Source organism: Staurois parvus, unplaced genomic scaffold (genome assembly GCF_062004578.1).
Source record: "Staurois parvus isolate SC_StPar_1 unplaced genomic scaffold, SC_StPar_1.0 ptg000420l, whole genome shotgun sequence".
NCBI classification, from domain to species: domain Eukaryota; kingdom Metazoa; phylum Chordata; class Amphibia; order Anura; family Ranidae; genus Staurois; species Staurois parvus.
The window spans coordinates 3,898,863-3,920,894 of record NW_028318216.1 but is presented as its reverse complement, the minus strand read 5'-3'; the positions used below and the strand labels follow the sequence as shown (position 1 = coordinate 3,920,894).

The following is a 22,032-nucleotide window of genomic DNA, read 5'->3' as shown; positions in this document are numbered from 1 at the left end:
TTTTGGCCCTCTGTTATTCAACATTAGGTCGGACCTTCGAAGATGGCAGGGCCTAATTCTTACTTGGTTTGGACGCTGTAATGCCTATAAAATGACAACGTTGCCTCAGATACCTCATTAAGGCGATGCCTATACATATCCTTCAGGCTTTCTTTGCATCTCTGCAGACTATGCAACTCGATTATATCTGGAGGGAAAAGTGGCCAGGACAATATTTGCCTTGCTTACCCTTCCCAAGTTGAGTGCCGGATCTATCATTATATTACAAAGCCTTGCACCTTTCCAGGGTGGTGACATGGTGCACATCACCAAGATATAAGATTCACTTAAGAGTCACCCCACTGTGGGAGCCACTATTTAGGTTCTCCACCAGACAGCACAAGTCTGACCACTGGATTACAGACACGCTTTGCTCCCAAGTAGAATGCAAAGCAGATAACTGGCCACGCTGGCATGTATCTGCTTCCATGTTCTGGTATATTCAGTTTGAAATAGGAAAGCAGGGGACTTGTGGGATCACCAGGTATTTCACACAAAGGAAGCAATACAAAGAGAACAGAATCCTTTTTATACAAGTACATGCTACAGAAGGCAAATATCTGGAATATGAAATGTTTGGGGGATATACCGTTTAATATTAGATTGCTACCAAACCTTCACATTTTTCTGTTAAAATAAGTGGACTCTTCCCTCCTGCTGAGCAACATGTACATTGCACAGCTGGATTGCATTTTCACAGTCTCAGAATTATTCAGCCTTTAATGGCACCACCAGTTATAGGGATTAAGCAAGCATTGTTAAATTCCTATGACTGTTATTATCATTATATTCTGGATGGATCTACTGTATATCTGAGCCTGCAAAATTGCAATGCAATGTATATGCTTCTAACAGGGGCGGACTGACCATTTGAGCACACGGGCACTGCCCGAGGGCCCAGGGTCAGTAGGGGGCCCCATGAAATGCCCCTTGCACCGTTTGTATGGGCTTTTTTGAGTGTGGGCAAGGACACAGGAGCCCCATGATCCCCTATTGCCTGGAGGCCCCATGAGTTGTCAGTCCGCCCCTGGCTTCTAATGTTCTAAATGTCATCCTTTGTAACTTTTAGGGTCTATTCCCACCAGGTATGGTGAGATGGCATTAGGCTGCTATTCCAATGCAATCCCACTGCACCCCCCCCCCACCCCACCCCACCACAAGGTAATGCAATCAGCCTTGTGGAATCTGTGCATCAGCACTGCCTCCACCGTAATGCACATCAGCCACTGTGGTGCAACGCAGTGGCTGGTGTGAGGGAAGTTGCACAGCACAAACATTTGGCCTACAAACATCTCCTCCTCTCCTCGTTTCAGTTACATGATAGGGGTGTCTTGTAGTTTTCAGAGGATAGCTGGAAAAGCTGATAATATTGTTAAAGACTTCAACTTAGTGCATGGGAAGAGACAATAACACTGGATTTCTAGCAGGATCAAGTAATTTTCTGTACTTGCATAAAATGTACTTATCTTGAAAAAAAGAGAATTAATTCAGCTACCACAGCTAATGACTGACAAACTGCATTATATGATTTTGAACCAGGGTTTAGAAAGAAACAACACCTGCACTCAGCGACCCAGATCAGGAGTGGGTGGATGGATCAACCACCAATGAATCAAAGGTTGTACAGCTCTTAACAAGGCTGGGGAAGCCTGACCAGTACTGCAAATGAAAACAAAAAGAAAGCGCACCAACCTTGAGCATTACCTCAATAAAAATCTGTAATTTTATTAAAATGAGATGTATACTCACAAACAAGGCAGTATAAGAGGCATATAAAATCCTAGAAGGAACATTGAAGTGCGAGACCCATGCAAAACCCACCGAGAGGGGAGACTCTCAGAGTTCAGTTGACATATTTTGAAGGGAGATCCCTTCTTCCTCAGAGCGACTTTAAAGTATGCCTGTCCAACTTGCATGTCAAAATTATCAGTAGATCCAGAGATAACGACAAATTATGTTACAAATCTTGATTTTTCTAGTAAATGTCACTCTTGGCCATACCCCTTTCCACCTCCGAGTCTCCCTATTGGTCACCATGGCTGCCCATCACATTAAATGAAAAATAGCAAAGCTTGGAAAGTGACTGGTTAATTGCCAGGTTTGGCTTTTACAGGAAAAATCTATATTTTTACAAAATTCAGCAACCTATTTTGCTGGATCTACTAAATAGTTGTCACTGAAGGTAACGTGTTTATATGTATATTTTCCATAATGCTCTCAGTGTAAATTGGGCCAGTTTGTGGGAAGTTTACTAGCAGCATAGTGTTACTGCTCCCTGGTCTGCATTAGTATTTTACTGAAAGATTTTAAAGAGGAACTCTAACCAAATTTAATTTAACCACTTCAATTCCAGGCACTTTTATCCCCTTCCTGCCCATGTCAATTTTCAGCTTTCAGCGCTCTCACAAGTTGAATGACAATTGCGTGGTCATGAAACACTATATCCAAACTAAATTTTTATCATTTTGTTTACTGTACTAGAGCTTTCTTCTGGTGGTATTTAATCACTACTGGGTTTTTTATTTCTTTCTAAATTAATGAAAAAAGGCCACAAACTGTTTTTTTTTTACAATTTTCTTCGTTTCTGGTGTAAAATTTTGCAAATAAATAATTTTTCTTCATAAATTTAGGCCAATATGTATTCTGTTACATTTCTTTGGTGAAAATAACCTAAATCAGTATTTATTATTTAGTCTGTAGGAACGTTATAGATTCCTCACACTATGGTATGTATCTGAAAATCGATCAGTCCTGATGTACTGATGACCAGTCTAATTTCTTGAGGCCCAAAAATGTCAGGACAGTACAGATATCCCCCAAATGACCTCTTTTTGTAAAGTAGACAGTACAAGGTATTTAGTAAGAGGCATGGAGAGTTTTTTGAAGTTGTAATTTTTTGTCAGAATTTTTTGGAAAGTGAAGAAATTACAAAAGAAATTTTCCCAATTTTTTTTTTACATACTGTCACCAGTGCAGTACAGCATCATCATATAACTGGCGTGGTGGTGATCAGGGGCACTGACTGGTGACAGTACGAAAAAAAAAAAATACATTTTTTTACATTTTTTTTTATAATTTCTTTTTTCATAACACACTGTGACCAGAGTAATATAATGTTACCATAATAACGTTTTCTAAATATTAGTGCAGCGCTAACATTGTACTAGTCTGGCGAAGTGATCAGTATTTTTATTTTTTTTACACTTTATGATTTCTTGTAGCAAAGAATTTCTTTGCTATGAGTAAGCATTTAAGTGAATGAAATCAATTCATTAAAAATTTTTTAGTTGTGATTAACTGTGATTGGCCACAGCTAATCACATGACAGAGATGAAACTGTACATATTCGCCAGCACACCACAGATCTCGATATGGTCCAAAAAGGTTTTCATTCCAAAAAGATCACATAACAAATAAAAGTGCAACGTTTCGGAGCTGCACAGGACCCCTTCATCAGGCATGCGATGATAACATGACAGAGCTGGACTGTGATAGGCCCAATCTGCACATGTGATCCCTGTGACCAATCACAGCTAGTGACACATTTGTATATAATGGACGGCATTGTTTACAATTGTCATGTGACCTGCTGTGATTGGTCACAGTTATCACATGGTACTGGCAACAGGCCGGTACACAGATCTTTCATCGGCTGTGTCCGAGATACACAGCTGGTGACATCTCGCAACATATGATGCCCACCTGAATTGAGGCCCACTTGGCCGTCATTTTACTATCGACAGGGTGGGAACAGGTTAAATTCTCAAGGGACAAAATGTACTGTATATAGAATTTTGTCCTCTCTGATTGGTGGACTAGTTTCAAATTAAAAGCACCTCTATATTATTGGTAATACTGGTTGTAGCTTCACCCCAGACTGAAGCCAAAGTGTTGGGCTTTCCTGTGGAGGAGATATAGCCAACACTGAGCCTCAGTCCCTCTCTAAGCTGACTGTTCTTTACAGTGATTGTAAACCCTTATGTATACCCAGTGAAGTAACTGACCTCAGGTACTACACAGAGATGAAACAAATCCTCCTACATAAGTTGTACCTGTTTCAGTCTTCTCCTCTCTACAACCATTCTATGTCCGAAACTTCTAAAGCTTGTCTGAATTGTCAAAAAAGGGGGTGGGGAGCAAAAATTACACACCGCAGAGCTCAGTGAAGAGAGCTCTGAGAGCTGATGGGAGGAGAGACACACCCCCCCCTTCACATAGCACACTTATGTGGAGATAGAGGCAGATAGAGCATATAGCAGAGGAGCCAAGCAGCAGATAGAGACAAGTACACACTATAGAGGGATATGCTTTGTTCATATTTGATTTCTGAAGTTTACGACCAATGATTGAACAATCAGTGCTGCAGCAACCCCTGCTGCTAGAGACCAGTGTTGTCACTTACAATTCTGTCTTCTTGCCAGCAGCGTTGTCGGAAAATGGTGGGTAAACCTTCTTAGCAATGGCAGGACAGATCTGAACAAGGCCAAGTACTACATGCACTTACTCCACTTGGGATTAAATAAAAGTTTAAAAAATTTGGTGAGACTCATTCTTTAACCACTTGCCCTCCTGAGGATTTACCCCCCTTCCTGACCAGGCCATTTTTTGCGTTGACTTTAACTGACAATTGCGTCGTCATGCAATGCTGCACCCAAATGAAATTTACTTTCTTTTTTTCCCATAAATTTAGCTTTCTTTTGTTGGTATTTGATCGCCTGTGCGTTTTTAATTTTATGCGCTATAAGCAAAAAAAGACTGACAATTTTGAGAAAAAAACTATATTTTGGACTTTTTGCTATTAAACATGTCCAGTAAAATAAATTAAAGAATCAAATTTTGTCATAAATTTAGGCCAAAATGTATTCTTTGCTGAAAAAAATCCCAATACGTATAAAGTAATTGGCTTACGTGAAAGTTATAGTGTTTACAAATGGCGGTATAGATAATGGGATTTTTTTTTATCTACTAGCAATGGCAGTGATCAGCAACTTTTAATTTTGTGCACTATAAGCAAAAAAAGACCGACAATTTTGAGAAAAAAAAAACAATATCTTGGACTTTTTGCTATTAAACATGTCCAGTAAAAAAATTTTAAAAATCAAATTCCGTCATAGATTTAGGACAAAATGTATTCTTTGCTAAAAAAAATTCCCAATACGTGTAAAGTAATTGACTTACGTGAAAGTTATAGCGTTTACAAATGGCAGTATAGATAATAGGATTTTTTTTTTCTACTAGTAATGGCGGTGATCAGCAGCTTTTAACGGGACTGCGGCGGACATTCTGACACTGGGTGAAAACTAACTTGGTGTCACTGACACCCCAGTGACACCAATACAGTGATCAGTGCTAAAAAAAAAAGCACTGACACTGTACTAATGGCACTGGGCAGGATGAGGTTAATGTGAGGGGCGATCAAAGGGTTAACTGTGTGCTGGGAGTGTTTTACTAGGGTGAAGGGGGTGTGTTCTTCACTGTAAGCACACTAATCGGGATGGCTGTACTTTGCACAGCCATCCCAAGCAGTGTGCTCGAGCTGACAGGGAGGAAGATTGTTTGTAAACAAAACAATCTTCCTCCCCGTTGGAGATGCTCGGTAATCACCGGGTGCCGGCGGGTAGTTACCGGCCTGGACCTAGTGATTGACATCTGCGGTCGCAAATGGCAGTGCTGGGAGAGCACAGGCCACCTACCCGGGAATGCAGAATGACGTATATATACGTGATCCTTTACACAGGTGCCGCCCTGTAGCAGTATATCTGCTATAGGGCGGTCCTTAAGTGGTTAATGCATATGACTACACAAATGTAACCTGCATTACATAAAGTGGCCTTTTAAGAATTGATTATAGCTCATTAACTGCGTTTTGGTTCAGAGCAATATTTAATTACTCCAGCTCCAGGCTGTGCTGATGCAATAAAAGTTCCTGGAAAGCTAGAGAGAGATTCGAAGAGCCGGCCAGATGTTGGATTCCAGGAGTGAGCTGAGTGATTGGTGAGGTAATCCAGCCATGTCACTGGGGAATATCCTGATTGGCTGACAAGAGAGCTTGCGAGCAATGGGTACCAGCGCCAGAGCTCTGTCCTTCTGAAGTGTATACGTGTACTAGTGTGTATGCATGGGCGTGCCACAGATGTATGTTACATGCCTCAAATTTCATACATTTTACAGATACATTTTATCTGTTGATTCAGTGAAATACAAACCTTTTAAATGAGTTAACTATTTGAGTGACTTTCTAGGAACACTTGAATGTTTTACATTTAAATAACTTTAGTGGTATGTATACAAAAAAAAACTTGATTTTTTTTGTGTTTAATTTTCAATGTTTGTTGCTTTTCAGATCATAAAAGCACCTCCCCCACCACCAGAAGAGGACAGTGAGGTAGGATATCTGTATTATAATCCTTTTATGGATGGGTTTGTGGCATTCTTCTAATGAATTGTATCCCTGAGCAATGCTAGAGGAAGAGATTTGAACACAGGAGATTTTTCCTAATGGCTTCATTAAAATAGAAAATAACTTTCGACTTTGCACTTATATATTTGCACTTATATATACTTGTATCTAAAGCCCTATACACATGATGAGAATATCGGACGAATGATCATCCGGGGTTTTCTCGGGATGTTAGTCTCATATTGAAAGTGAAGAGGTTGCTAAAGTTACAAAAAATTCTTGAAAAAATCAGAATTAAAATTCGGAAGTGATGGAATTTATATGCATTGTATTTTCAGAAGAAAACTGTACAGGTTATACAAAAGTCGTATGATCTGGTATCATACGAGAAAATTTTCATGGTTGTCCCTTCGAACAATTTTGGCTGAACGCTATGTACTAATGATCAGAATATTGTACAATCGCTTCAAAGCAATATTTTTCATACAATGTTCTGATCGTTTGTACTAAGCTTAACCCCCAGATGCAAATATGCGGCCTCTCGGTGTCTGGGCCGTGACACCGAGCGGCCGCATATTTGCTTGCCATTAGAAAATACATATGTGCTGAAAGCGCACATCTTGTGCACTCCCAGCACATATGTCTGTGACTCACGGAAAGGTCCCGATCTCCTCTTGCGATCCGGACCTTTTCCGAAAATGTGGCCGCCGTGACAGCGAATCACGGTGGTCACATGACCCTAAAACCCTGCTTGCCTCCTGGCTTCTGAAACACTTAAAGGGCCATGAGGCATTGGCGCAAAGGGGTTAAATATCTCATACTGTGATATGGTAAACTCCCATTATAAAACTGCTAAATAGGGACAGGCTAGAGTGTAAAATTTGCATTGGTAGCCTCCAATACTCCATTATTACTGCAGCCCCTTCTTAATGCCCTTCTTAAGCTAGCCAAAACAGTTAATTTCCCTCACTCATGCTAAATATATTGGATGGATGAATCCCCGCTGCTGCATATTGCATTCAGAGCGCTGGTGCCCAAGGCTGCATTGGCTGTTCGGACAGCTTTTTTCTGCCTGGCTCCTTCATATTCTGAGTCGAAGTTTGTCAAGGTGGGTGGTACCAACAGGGCCAAGCACAGCTTGAATTTTGGCCAATTCCTGCAAGTCTTCCAAAATGTAAGCTGTGTATGGCCAGATTTAGCCTCCAATAACATGCAGGGTAATGTGTTACAGTCAGAAGATACTGCAGACCTGTGCAGGGAAGCTGCCTAGGCCAGAGAAGGAAAATTTCTATCTGCTTTCTCTGCACTTCATCATATGACATCACGGATCACAGGACTAACAGCAGAGCAGAGCCCAGGCAACGTCCTAGTGCAGATTTGTAAATTAAATCCTAAAGCAGAAATAAACCCTCCTATCTTTTTCAGTCAAGGAAGCTGCCATCTTAGCCTCTGTTTGACCTGCAACTGGCATGGTGCTGCTAGAGAAAAACAAAGGGCACACCGGCCTTGTGCATTACCTTTAAAAGTATGTTTATTATATTTAAAAGAAGGTATTCTACTCACAAAAGTACATGAATATAAGCAAATCATATGAGACCGCTCTGTCCAATTCGCACTGCGTTCCTGTATGGTGATGAGAATGATGAACATACAATCTGACGCGTTTCGAGGACTAGCCTCTTCCTCAGAGCCTTTTAAAAGTAATGCACAAGGCCGGTGCGCCCTCTGTTTTGTTTTTCTCTATTAGTACTTTTGGACTCCCCGGTTCTTTGAAGGCAGCAAGTCGTGCATATTCCAAGACATTCGTTGTGTGATCCCTATAACATAGAGTTCACCCCTAAGCGCAGGAGTATTTGGGTTTTCCACTTTTACATGGCATGGTGCTGCACATGTGATCAGTTATGACATTAACTATTTGAGGGTTTAATAGTTTGGTTGAGAGCACAAGCAAATGTGATAATTACCATTCCCAACTTGCCAGGAATTTAAAGCGGAGTTCCACTCATCTGTCAAAAAATAAAAGTCAACAGCTACAAAAACTGTAGCTGCGTGACTTTTAAAAAACAGCCACTTACCTGTCCCTTGGTCCCGTGGTGTGTCCTCCCGCAGCCCGTTTCAACGGCCGTCCTGGATTCCAGGAGGCCAGCATCTTCAGTGTGGGCACCCGGCTGTGATAGCTTGCGGTTTCACAGCCGGGTACCCACTGCGCGTGCGCGAGCAGTGCTTCACTTCATGAATGGTCCTGTTGTCTTCTGGGACCTGTCACGTGTCTGAAAAAACTAAAGGAAGATAGGGAGGGAGGACACATTCCGTTTCCGATCGCCTAGGTGATCGGACCGGAAATGGGAGCGGGTACCTGTTAAATTTGGGTACTTGACCCCCAAAGGTGCCAATCCTTAATGGGGTGCAGGGGAGCAGTCCTTAAGGCAGAACTTCCCCTTTTGGGTGGAGCTCTGCTTTAACTTTTTTAAAACTGGCAATTCAATGGGTTTTTCTTTCTGCTTTACTATGAGGCAGCAAAGGAGGGACAGGAACCAACTCAGAGCCCCTGGATCCAGAACAGGGGCCCAGTCAGAGCTGCAACAGCTGTAAATGTGGCTCCTATGCAGTGGTGTATTTATCATAATGTGGCCCTTGGCTGTTTTCAGCCGATATGTGCTTGTGGTGGTGCCGCTTCAAGCTGGAGTTCAATAGTCACCTCTCTAGCATGAAGGGGGAGCGGTGTCCACAATGGTATCCAGTCTTGCAAATGTAATGTAGAAAAGGATGCCGCTCTAACTGCACGTGGAATCTAGTTTGAAGATGGCCTCAGCCGTCGCTCTGGGCGCGACCGCTGATGTGTTTCTCCCCGCCTACCGGGGGCTTGGTCACAGAGGAGTCCTCTGTGACTAAACCCGGTGGGTGGGGTGAAACACATCAGAGGGTGGGAGCGGTGTCCATAATGGTATCCAGTCTTGCAAATGTAATGTAGAAAAGGACGCTGCTCTCACTGCATGTGGAATTTAGTTTGAAGATGGCCTCAGCCGTTGCTCCGGCCACGACCTATGACACGTTTTGCCCTGCCCACCAGGGCTTGGTCATAGAGGAGTCCTCTGTGGTCGATGTTAGGGCTGCCACCCATTTTATATGTTATCATCCTGGATACTGATTCAATAAGGAATGCAGTTTGTCCCATATATCTACAGCTGAACCAGCTGCTGCTGCCTCTTCAGCCAAACGGTATAGTTCGGAACAACATGATTAATGGGCTGCTTTTAGTCAGTCATCTTATTCCTTCCTCATTCCCCTATTTTGCTAGAACAAAGGTGGCCCACATGGAAAAATACATTTGAAATATATTTGAAAAATATTCTTCCCAAATATATTGACATGTGTTTGAAATACTACAATTTTGGCCATATTTAGTATATATATATATATATATATATATATACTGTATGTTGAAATGCGTTTTTTTTTACAAAATATATGAAAAATATTTTTAAAAATACATTTTCAAATATACTATATGTTTTTAAAAATACAATTCTACATTTTTGGAATGCATTTACAAATATATGTAAATATATATGTTAAAATGACTTTTGTATGTGTTAAAAAAAATCTGAAGAATACATTTTTAAAATATACACTTTTCATATATTTTGTAATAAAAATGCATTTCAACATACAGTGTGTGTGTGTTTGTATATATATATGTATATATATATATATATATATATATATATATATATATATATTTTAAATATATTGAATATGGCCAAAATTGTAATATATCAAATATATGTTAATATATTTGGGAAGAATATTTTTAAAATATATTTTACATATATTTTTTTCCATATGGGGGCAACCCTAGTTAATGTATACAGACATTTCTATTTTATGTTTCTGAAGGATAAAATTCCCTAAGGAATGCAGTGTTGGTATAGAATCTGCAGTGGTATATTGTTTGCAACTTGCTCCAATGATGATGGCACATAATGTGGAAACAAGGCTTCCAGGTACATGAACTGTGCTTATGTATTGTGTACGATCATTTGATAATCTTAAAGAAACCTCAAGATAATGCAGAATAAGATGAAAACAGCAGCTGTATGCAGTAATTCCTAGCAGCCAATCAGTGTTCAGCTTTCCTAAGTTCACAAGAACCTGGCACGAGACATGGAGCTATGAATAATTGCCCATTGCTATATGTAACCATGCTTCATGTTTTGCATAGTTGCTTGCTCATAATAAAAACCCATATAGGTCTTTATATGCTAGTAGAGATTTAATATTGTAATGCCTTAACTTTTATTTTTTATGCTGATTTTTTTAAGCATGTGGAGAAGGTAGTAAATGAATTTGTTTTTATTTTTAGACAATCAACAAAAACAAGTATATTTTACATTTTCATCTTTTTGCTGTACGAATGTAGCTATCTGTATAAAGAAGTATACACCAAAGACCTGCACTCTGAATGTGGATAACATGGCCACCTATTAACAATACACTAAATTTGGGTATAGTTGGTTTTTGGCACATATAATGTGTACAGCCAGGCCTCCAATGTAAAAGCCAAGCCTAATACTTAACAGGACCCTAATAAACCCTATACCTTAAGTCCTACCTTCCTCCCTAACATTTAGGGCCCAATTTCATTTTTGCAGTGGGTAAACGTATCTGCCATTACCCTGTTGCATTATGACGGTCTAATGAAATCAATGGGCTGCTCATTGCTAACCCCTGTGGGCAAATCTACTGCTTGTTTATTACTTGTTAAAACCGAAATAAACATTATTGAAATAGAAAATAATGGGCTGCAAATGCAATCAAAAATCATATGTGTTGTATTTTTTAAATACGAAACACTATTCTGTGTTGCCGTGCGTTGTGGTGTACCACAATGTAGGTGTGTTGCCTCAGTCTGTCGAGACACCATTACCCCAACTCTGAATTTGTTAACAGTTTGCTTGTCCCTAACACTTAGCTCAGTCTTCCTACTAACCTTAACACTCTGCCTAATGCGAAGATATCCCAAGGAGTAAAAATATCTTGTGCTGATCCCTTCTAGTCCTGTGCAGAGAGTCTGCAGTGCGGAAATAGTCACAATATGAGTTGCAATATGGAAATAATCATATCTATTAATTGCAGGAATAATATCTAATTGGGCAAGAGAAATATAAAATTTGGAGTATCTATATGAATGTAAATCTGAAATTTTTACCCCCTTTTTGGATTTATTGCAGCACACATAAAAAAATGTGGGAACTGATTATTGCCCCTAATTAATTCCCTACACTACCCTAAAACTAAAAATTATTTAACATTCTGAAGTCCAAGCATCCATGCTGACTCTTTATTATAAATACCTCACTCTCTACAGTCTATTTGGTGAAACAAAACTTTTAATTTAGCCTAAAACCAGGAATTTGGGTTTTTGGGTAATTAAAGGCAAAGTCCACTCAATCAAAACATACCAATACTGGGAGGAGAGTAGATGATTATTATCCACCAGATTAGTCATTCCCACAGGTATCAAACTGGTGGCCCTCCAGCTGTTGCCAAACTACTACGCAAGATTGACACTTACAAGCATGACTCCCAAAGGTAGAGGCATGATGAGACTGGTAGTTTTGCAACAGCTGGAGGGCCACCAATTTGACACCCTTGGTCTATCCCTTGTGGACTCATGTGGTAGGTCTGAGTTTTTAGGATGATATCATACTCTGGCCACCAGATATTTGTTTCACATTATGGAGCAGGTGGGGTGTTTGACTGCTTTGCTTGGCTTCCTAATTGCTGATAATGAGAACCTGAAACTCTGATGCAACAATATTGTCAGCAAAATTCTTGAGACATACAAAGCTTTATACATTACCATGTGACGTGTAGCTATGTTCAGATATTCATATTTTGAGCTTATATTGCTATGTTTGCATTAAAGTATTTGGCAGCATATGGGTTAATAATATTAAACATTGCTTCCATTTCAGAGTGATGCACTAAGTGTTCCACCATTGTCCAATCTCCTTACCTCAACCCTCTCTCGCTCCAGTCTTAAGCTCTCTAACTTTAGAAAGTTTCAAGGTGTTCTCATCATATGCATGTCCTGCTGTTTGTTTTGCCTCCGGCTTGTCTGGGCCATGCTTACACAATCAGAGCAAAGAGGCAGGCAAGGGTAGAGAGCATAGAGCAGGAAGGTCTCTTGATGTTACTGTGCACCTCCTGGTCATGGAAACTCAATTGATGGACTCATATTTGCACAGCGATGTTGAGGAAAGTGCAGTAGCTGCTGGGAGTGTGAACCCAGATGCCAAAGATGATTGAACGTGCACATCAGGGGGAAGGGGGCACAGTTCGGCATCTTTGTCCCGGGCCATGGATGACTTTGTCCTGGCATCGGATGACCTGTCCTGACAGTGGATGGCTAAGGCCAGCACAGAATATAAACATGTATGGGAAATTAGAATGAGGTAATCCTGGCTTTCCGTACATTTACACTGCAAGTGAATGAGTAATCACTTGCAATTTGGGATATTCGATGTGATATAATTATCAAAACAAACTTTTTACCTTCTTTTTACCTGATGTATGAAGACCTAATGTACCGGTATGTGTTAAGCTGTTTTTTCTGGAGTTATGCTTTAAGACTTTTTACACTAAGAACAACATGCATTTATTAAACAAAAATGCTGATTTTTATTTTTTGCATTAAGGCCATTTGAATTCTTAACTGCAAATAATTTAAGTGTGTTATGGGTGTGCTGTATAAAGCCATCCAGATGATGTTGTTTTATGCCTTAATGGAGGGAGGCGATTGTTGGAGTGGCAGGGCCAAGGCGATGGGTGAGGACATGACCTAAAATGACAGCATCCTCACATCTGGAGAACGTTTGTCTAGGGCGGCACAGATACCTTGTACAGCAGGGTAGGGTAAGGTGCTGTGAGGACATCAAGATTGATTAAGAAAAATAATCTTTAGCAGCCATTAGAGGGCTTTAGTCATTAATCCAACCATTTACTTCTGATTAGCAGAAAATGTATTTACTTGGGCGTGCCTTAGAGGATTTTGCTTTTAAAAGGTAAACAGATATCTGCAGATTAAACAAGGAATGTGGCTTTATATGCTTCTTCATGGAATAGCCAACACATGGATTTTTATTGTGCATTAAATATTTATTAGATTCATGCTAAGGATTTTTACACTTCAAATCCATAATCAAACCCAGAGAACGGTGATTTTTTTAAAGGTCTCTGTCCCATGTATGTTGAAAGTTGACCTGAAAAGACAAGAAGTCTAACTGGAATATTGTACATTGGTGTCCAGTAAGATATTACTACTTTTAGTAGCTTCTTGCCAAAGAAGCATGTGTTTAAAAAGGAAACGCAAATTAAACTTCATTGTCCATAACTGGGGTCAGCCGTGTAGGTGTCAACACATATTAATAAGCTAACAGGGACCCAATAACATTATTTATTTCCTTTACACAACATAGTTTTATGGCAAAAACACAAACAAATGAGTTTGTATGTTCACATTTTCTCATTCTTTATTTGATACATGTAACTAAGCCTATTGGTGTCATAGGAATAGTGTACTGTACTCAACTATGTCCTGCTGTTTTTAGTTCATTCTTTCCTCATACCGCTCATGTGCATTTCATAAAACATTTCCCATAGGGATCAATAAATCCAGAATTCATTATATACTGCGCAGGCGATGCAGTGCAGCTCAATTGGATTTTAAGTGAAGAAAGAACCTCACTATTGCTGTCCTTCGTCTTGAATCCTGTGCTTGAAGCACACAGTGGGTAAAGTCCTTATAGATGCTCTGGCACATTTTGTGCTGAGCTTAATCATAGAGTACAATTACTGAAAATTGCATCAGGGCCCTTAGGCAGATTTTACATATTCCCCATGTGTTGCGGTAAAAATGCTTCATGATATTACATTACAGTGCAGAGGTCCTTTCTTCATATAACACGTATCACTGGATTTGCACTACCTATTTCATCATCTCTTCTATTTTTTCAATACTAATTGGCCCCTGGTAGTGTCTGTCAGTTTTCAGTTAAAAGGTCCAGCTATTGAGCCTCCTCATCAAGTTTACTTCAAATATTACCACTAAATCTTAACTTACTTGTCATACTGATGGCTTGGTACAGCATGGAGCAAAATAGCGACATGGAGACCATGATCCTATTGGGAGGATTTGACATTCAAACTACTGACATCCAAGTAGGGGTGTAGGTATGACTTGCTAAACCCAATCCCAGCCAAACCTTTTTTGTTTTATGCATAAACTAAGAGGCGGCGTTTACTGTATATGTTCCCATTGGGAAGATTTATTCTTACTTGATGTCGCAGTGCAAGGGTGTCATAAGAGCAGCAAGTGATGGAATCTCTCTTTTATGGGGTGATGGGGACAAAAACAGCAAACAAAGTTATTTATTTAGTAAAGTTTGTAAATGTAAGAACATCTGTCACATTCTGTGTTTCCTATGTCTCATTTCATGTTCTGGTATCCTCAATTATGGAAGTGAGGGGAAATCTCCACACCGAGAACACAGTCTAAAAAAATATAAAGAGGTCCTGACTCTTACCCACTTCATTAAAAACACAAGGGTTTTAATCCACAGTGAGCTATGACACACATTGTAGATTCTGTCTACTTCCAGGCACAAAAAGCTACTTCTGAACCGATAGCTAAAAGGTGTATACTCTACTTTCAGCGCTACATGCTAGTAATATTTAGTGTTCCAATGTGAACATAAAGTACAAGGGTTTCCCATAAGAACCACTGAATTTCCATTGTTGGGCTTCAGTTTGCCAAGCTAAATAATCAATAGAGAGATGACATTACTACAATTGGTATAAAAAAGGTATTGGGTAGAAGCATGAATGTTGATATCTGAAAGGGTTTAATTAGTTCATTTTTTTTGTCTGGATGCAGGGGCGTATTTACCACAAGGCAAACAAGGCACTTGCCTAGGGCAGCACCTTCCTGCATTTTCGTGCAAAGTGATAATCTGTCAGATCCTCGTTGATTGATCTCCCCTCTGATGATGGATGTAGTGCTGTGTATATACAGCAGCATGTCTCTCTCTCTCTTATTATGTTCCAATACACTCTTCGCTCTGTTGGCTCCAATTTAGATGAGGGGGAGGGGGGTGGCGCCCGATTTAGTGTTGCCTAGGGCAGCACAAAACCAAAATATACCACTGTCTGGATGTCATTTGTAACAATAAACAGAACAGATAACATGAGTATGCCCAAGAGACAATGTTATAGTTTAGATGATCCCATGGCCCATGTGATGCTGCTGATTTTTTATATTTAGCAGTTTGCCTTGTTTATTTCAAAAAGGGTCTGAAGTTATTTTAATCTTCTTGCTGAACAAACACAATCTTTCAGCTGTGTTTTAAAAAACAGTCTTTAAAAGACAGTGAGTGCTGTTTGTAAGCTGAAGAACTGTTGGGCAGGAAGGAATTGAAGAGGTTTTGGGGCAGGCAGAGTCTCAGGGTTGGGCACTCGTAAATATCTGAAGAATTATGGCAATGTGGCTTTGATGCCAAAGTAAGTCATGATACAGATTTCACCATGCAATTTTACGGTGTATGCATATCAAGCTAACACAGCAGGTGCAGAGAAAAGCAGTTTAAATACTAACGGTGTGTTTAAGACAAACCAGAAGTAGGAACACCCACTTATTGTAACAGACCTCACAGTTATGTCCTGGTGGGGTAGTTTTGCTATAACCAAAGGTACATGGTAGGTGACTAGAGTTTTCTACTACTGACAAGTGTGGCTTTAATGTTGGAGAAGTGCATGTGTTTCTCCCTGTGTGCCATCAGTCTAGATCAGGGGTGGGCAAACTTTTTGACTTGAGGGCCGCAATGGGTTCATATATTGGACCCGGGGGCCGGACTAGCTGCTGGCCGGTCCAGCCATTACCATGCCATCCATAGTAAGTATAGTAATATTCCCCCATAGTAAGCATAGTAATTAATCCCCCATATAGTAATTCATCCCCCATAGTAATTCATCCCCCATATAGTAATTCATCCCCCATAGTAATTCATCCCCCATATAGTAAGTCATCCCCCATATAGTAATTCATCCCCCATATAGTAATTCATGCCCCCTATAGTAATTCATCCCCCATATAGTAATTCATCCCCCATATAGTTATTCATCCCCCATAGTAATTCATCCCCAATAGTAATTCATCCCCCCTATAGTAATTCATCCCCCCCTATAGTAATTCATCCCCCATAGTAATTCATCCCCCATATAGTAATTCTTCCCCCCTATAGTAATTCATTCCCCATATAGTAATTCATCCCCCCTATAGTAATTCATCCCCCATAGTAATTCATCCGCCCTATAGTAATTCATCCCCCTATAGTAATTCATCCCCCTATAGTAATTCATCCCCCATATAGTAATTCATCCCCCCTATAGTAATTCATTCCCCATAGTAATTCATTCCCCATAGTAATTCATCCCCCCTATAGTAATTCATTCCCCATAGTAATTCATCCCCCCTATAGTAATTCATTCCCCCCTATAGTAATTCATTCCCCATATAGTAATTCATTCCCCCCTATAGTAATTCATCCCCCCTATAGTAATTAATTCCCCATATTGTGTCAATTCACTTACCTTTGCTCCGCGCGTTCCTCTCGCCATGTTCCCACGCCGTTCCGGTCTTCGGGGCGGACTGTGAGAGGAGAGGAGTTCGTCACGCTGCCCCGCCTACATCCTGACAGCCAATGTTTGCCACGCTCCGTGGGCCGGATTAAAAGGTCCGCCGGGCCGTAGTTTGCCCATTGCTGGTCTAGATCGTATGATCTGGTACTTTTCTATAGTGTACGTAATTTCTCAAGGCCAAAAAAAAAATCAGAAAATAGCAAGTTTTTCAGAAGTCAAGGTAGTAGCTCAGGCATGTTAATTAATAACATATTAGTCTGCTTGTAATTATTTTCAGAGAACAGGAAAACTAGTCCTGTTGGTAATATATGAAGACTAAGTAAAAGCTGCCCTGTTTTTAGATGGCCTACTTCAGACTAGGTCCTTCCAATCAGTTGAGTTACCCACCTCCTGAAATTCCATTGACATCGCCAAGAAATGACATAATTTTCTTATAGGCTCCAGCTCAATTTATTTATTAAACATTTTGTCAGTGTGGCTGTAAATGATCTTTGCATCCAACCAACATTTAAGTAAATTAAAAATAAGTGTATTCACAGGACTTACAGCTTGTTATCCCTACTGTAATAACTAGAAATATGTTTTTATTTGTGCATGCACAAAACTTGTGGCTGCTTGAACTGATTACCGTCTTTATAGCTGGCGGCTGTTCTTCACTTTATCATTAACACAGCTGTTTTAATTAGAAACTGTTGCTGAATAAGTTCCCTCATAGAGTTACTGTCCAGCTCCGACAGGAAGCGTGCACGGGCAGGCTGAACTAGGTCACATTACATGGAATAGGGATGAGCTAGCTTTGATACGTCTATAAAAGATCAGCTGGAAGGCTGCCAGAGACATCTTAGAATAATTTGCTTGTTATTTTTAACAAAATCCGTAGCTTCAAGTGTAGCACATAGCCCAGGCTTTTTACATCTTGTGACTTGTTAACACCCTCCCACATCTTTACTAGTAGAAATACAGCAACTGGTTTGAAGTATGCTGCAAATAGGGCAAGTCGTACTCTCCTATCAACTTCTTCCAGAAATGAGTGTGCCAAGTTACCTGATCCACATAGAATTAAAAGAATCATAAATCTTATAATCAGGATTCATGTATCATATAATACTTCACTATTAGTTAGGTCACTACCATGCATTTTCCATATCAGGAGAGACCTGGGCTGGAGGGCATTAGAGTATGTTGGGCTAGTGGAGATACGCAACTTGCAGTCAGTGATAGATACTGGGCATTGTTTGGCTACCACAGGATCTGCCACAGAAAAGTCTTCCAGCACTAACTTCCTTTGCAGGTCTGAGGTATCAGGTGTCTGAATGCCAAGAACCATAAAGAAAGCTACTGTATTAGTGGAAGATGTCCAGGTCTTTACAATAAACTTTGTCCTTTAGTAACCCACCTTTCACTCTGCCCATCAATCAGTAAGACACATGGCACACTTTGTAGGCTACACTTTCTGTCTGGACAAGGTCATCTAATGCCCAGGGCATTGGATGACACACAGCTCACTCTTCCTTTGTATCACCCTTTTATTCTCTTTTTCTTTTTCTCTAGTCACACAGGCCCAACTTCCTGCCAATTTTTCCTTGACCTTCCACCTGTTCCTGGCCTCTGCTCTTCCTCCTCTTGGCTCTTGCTTTTTGGAGTTCCAGGCTTCCCTGGCCTGCTGGTGTTCAACTCCCAACATTTTATTCACTGCCCCAGCCACTTTTGTCCCTTGCTGAGTGCTGCCATCATAATGGAGAGCTGGGGGAGAATGCACAGGCATGAGGTCAGGCCTCCTCAATGGAGTGATGAGTAGCAACAAGATTAATCAAGCAGGCAATCAAAAGGAAACGCTTGGATGGAATGTGCACAGAACAATCAAACAGCAAGTGCAGCGATGGCAACCCTGGAAAGGTGGAGCTCTATCTGAACAACATGGAAGAGATCAAAGATCATCAAGGCACAGCACACCATTTTTTAAAGAGATTACCCAGTAAGTTATTAAGTCCCTGTTAAAAAGTAGGAAAGTTAAAAGTAAGAGTAAGGTCAGTAGTAAGTAATGCAGAGCTCAGAGGTCAGTAATTTGTAATGCGGAGATCAGACATAAGTATTACGTCATGTAGAGTGTAAAGATCAGGAAAAAGTAATACAGAGTTCAAAGGTCAGTATATGTAAAACAGAGCGCAGGGGTCAGGAGTAGGTAACATATTGCAAAGGTCAGTAGTATGTAACACAGGGTGAAGGGGTGAGGAGTAAGTAATGCAGTGTTTAAAGGTCAGTCATATCTAATGCAGGGGTCAAGAGTAATGAAGATTTCAAAGGTCAGTATTTTGTAACTAGAGTGCAGAGGTCAAGAGTCAGTAATACAGTGTTCAGAGGTCTTATGGGTATAATGCAGAGTACAAGGGTAAAGAGTAAGTAACACAGAGTACCGAGGTCAGTAGTATGTAACAAATAATGCAAGGATCAGGCATAATTAATGCAGAGTGATGATGGATTCACTTTAGCATGCACAACTTGTCAAATTTAAAAACACAGTGGCATTTTCAAGCACAGACCAGGACCATCCCTGGAAATGAGACACTATCCAGGAACCATTAAACCAATACTACCACACCAAGAATCTAAATAAATATAAATGATAAATATCAGGTGAACCTTAACAAAAAATATCAATCAAACCTTACCAAAAAACAACCCCCAAATTCATTGCTGCTACCTTACTTACAATACTATATCTCATATATCACATCTACATTAGAAATAGATATGAGATAGCACTGTGAATTAAAATTATGCTTCAATCACCTTAAACATATATATATATATATCAATTGTACAAAAAAATCAAAGTCCACAAATCACATTGAAAAGGTGTCCATTTAATATACAGGATCTTTTCCCAATTAAGGGGTCCACAAGCAGTCCGCATTAAAAAGAAAGAAGACTTGGATAATCTAATATGATCACTCAATCAAATTTATTTCATACCCAGTTAAAAAACGACTCACAAGCAATGTAGATATAATGCCCATCAATCATCCATGCCACAAGTATTAGTTTGTTACGTCAGGCTCTCATCCCCACTACAGTGCCAAACAGTTGGTGTCTTACCTGCTCCTTTGGCTCCGAGAGTTCTGGTAAGTCACTTCCAGTTGCAGTGTGGTCTGACTCTAATGCGTTTCGATTTTACAACTTTGTCAAAGGGCTCATAACCAGGAACCCTTTCTAACAAAAAAGCAGAAAAGCTACAGGTTGACCATCCATCAAACAATCATATAACTTTTATTTAGACAATGAGCTCAACAGAACTGCAGCAATGCAGGAAACACAGGCAGCTCACAATATGCTAGATCAGTGGAAAAGCTGCCCCAGCACCAATACTACTGCTACTCTCTCTCCCAATTCTTCACCACAACACACACGCTGTCCTTTTATGCCACATGCCTCAACCAAGTGACCCATGCTCAGGGCTGCAGAGACAAACCTTGCTCTAGTGCGGTACGATACAATTTTGTCAGAGTTTGCAGCATTCTAGATTCTGGAGTATATGTACAGAAAACGCATGGGATGAGAAAGGGCCAGCTTGGCACGTTACTTCCCTCTAGATGCATCCTTCTCCTGGCCTTGCTCCCAAGGCTAGCTGGTCACGTTTACCTCCAAGGCTAAAGGCCACGTTTACCTCCAAGGCCATAAATCAGATTTGGATAACAAATGGATACGAATTTCATTCCATTTGTTAATTCGGATGCACATGGCACCAGTCGATATTGTCCATTGACCATTTTTTTTTTAATTTTGGTGTAGGGTTTCCCCTCAAAATCCATACCAGACCCAAAGGGTTTGGTATGGATGTGGGAGACCCCACACATTTTTTTTTTATTTTTTAATTCTTGGGCAATGCCGGCAATTCTTTTTACATTCAGCTGTCAACTGTTTTAGTAGCTGTGCGGTACCTTACTCCGATGTTTGAATGTTCGACCACGAACCGAACAAGGGGGTGTTCGGCAAAAGACTAATAACAAATATGACAAAATTAAATTCTTCAATGAACGAATGCTGCTTAAACGAATGCTTCTTAAACTAAATGAAAATTTCAGGTGTGCCCATGTCTAGTTGTGCCATCATGCACAAATAATTTAAAAACATTGAAAATATGTATACGTTTCATTTATTTACATATTGTATGTTCAAAGTGGACCTGGAATTGGTTGTATTATAAGTGCATGCATGCAACATAACATGAACATAAAGCACTTCAAGGTATGTCTTACCTTTCATGGAGGTCAGGGTTAGGGTTGCCACCTCTTCACTTTAAAACTGAACACATTAATTACACAGGTTCTGTGGCTGATTAAGGTGGTAATTAAACTCACTTAGTGCCTTATCTGCATTAAATTAGCCTCAGAACCTGTGTAATTATTATGTGCTCAGGTTAAAAAAGATCAGGTGGCAGCCCTAGTCAGGGTACTTTTCTTGACTCTGCTTTTCCCATTATAATGATGGAATTACCTTTGTTCAGGCATTAAAGGATAAGTTCACCTTTTGGACAAAAATAATAAAAGCACATTTTTTTGCAGGTAAAAAAATGTGCATTTATTATTTTTGTCTGCAGGATCCTGGAAAGCATTGCACCGGCGATTAGTAGAGCGCTGATGCCATGAAGGTCTCCTGCAGACCTGTAAGAATATCTGCTTGCCGTACGGGATGTACAGGTCAAGCAGATATTCTGACAGGAAGCTTCAATGAACTACCACGGGGCTCCACAGCGCTGTGATAGTTCATTGAAAACTGCAGTTCATTCATTTACGGAAGTCCGTGAATGAATGACTCGACTGTGTGGGCAGAGCCCCACACGGCTGTGCTGTTTTCAAATTTGACAGATAATATGGGGAAACTTCTCCCCATATTAT

General features: G+C 40.2%; 1 protein-coding gene across 1 annotated transcript in view; it reads left to right on the top strand.

Annotated features, from left to right (window-relative positions):
• The window catches only part of ANTXR1 (ANTXR cell adhesion molecule 1), a 279,215-nt gene that overhangs the window by 154,749 nt on the left and 102,434 nt on the right, over window positions 1–22,032 (top strand). The window contains exon 14 of the mRNA XM_089687210.1: window positions 6,383–6,424. Coding sequence (XP_089543336.1) covers window positions 6,383–6,424 — 42 coding nt within the window. The remainder of the gene's footprint in view (window positions 1–6,382; window positions 6,425–22,032) is intronic.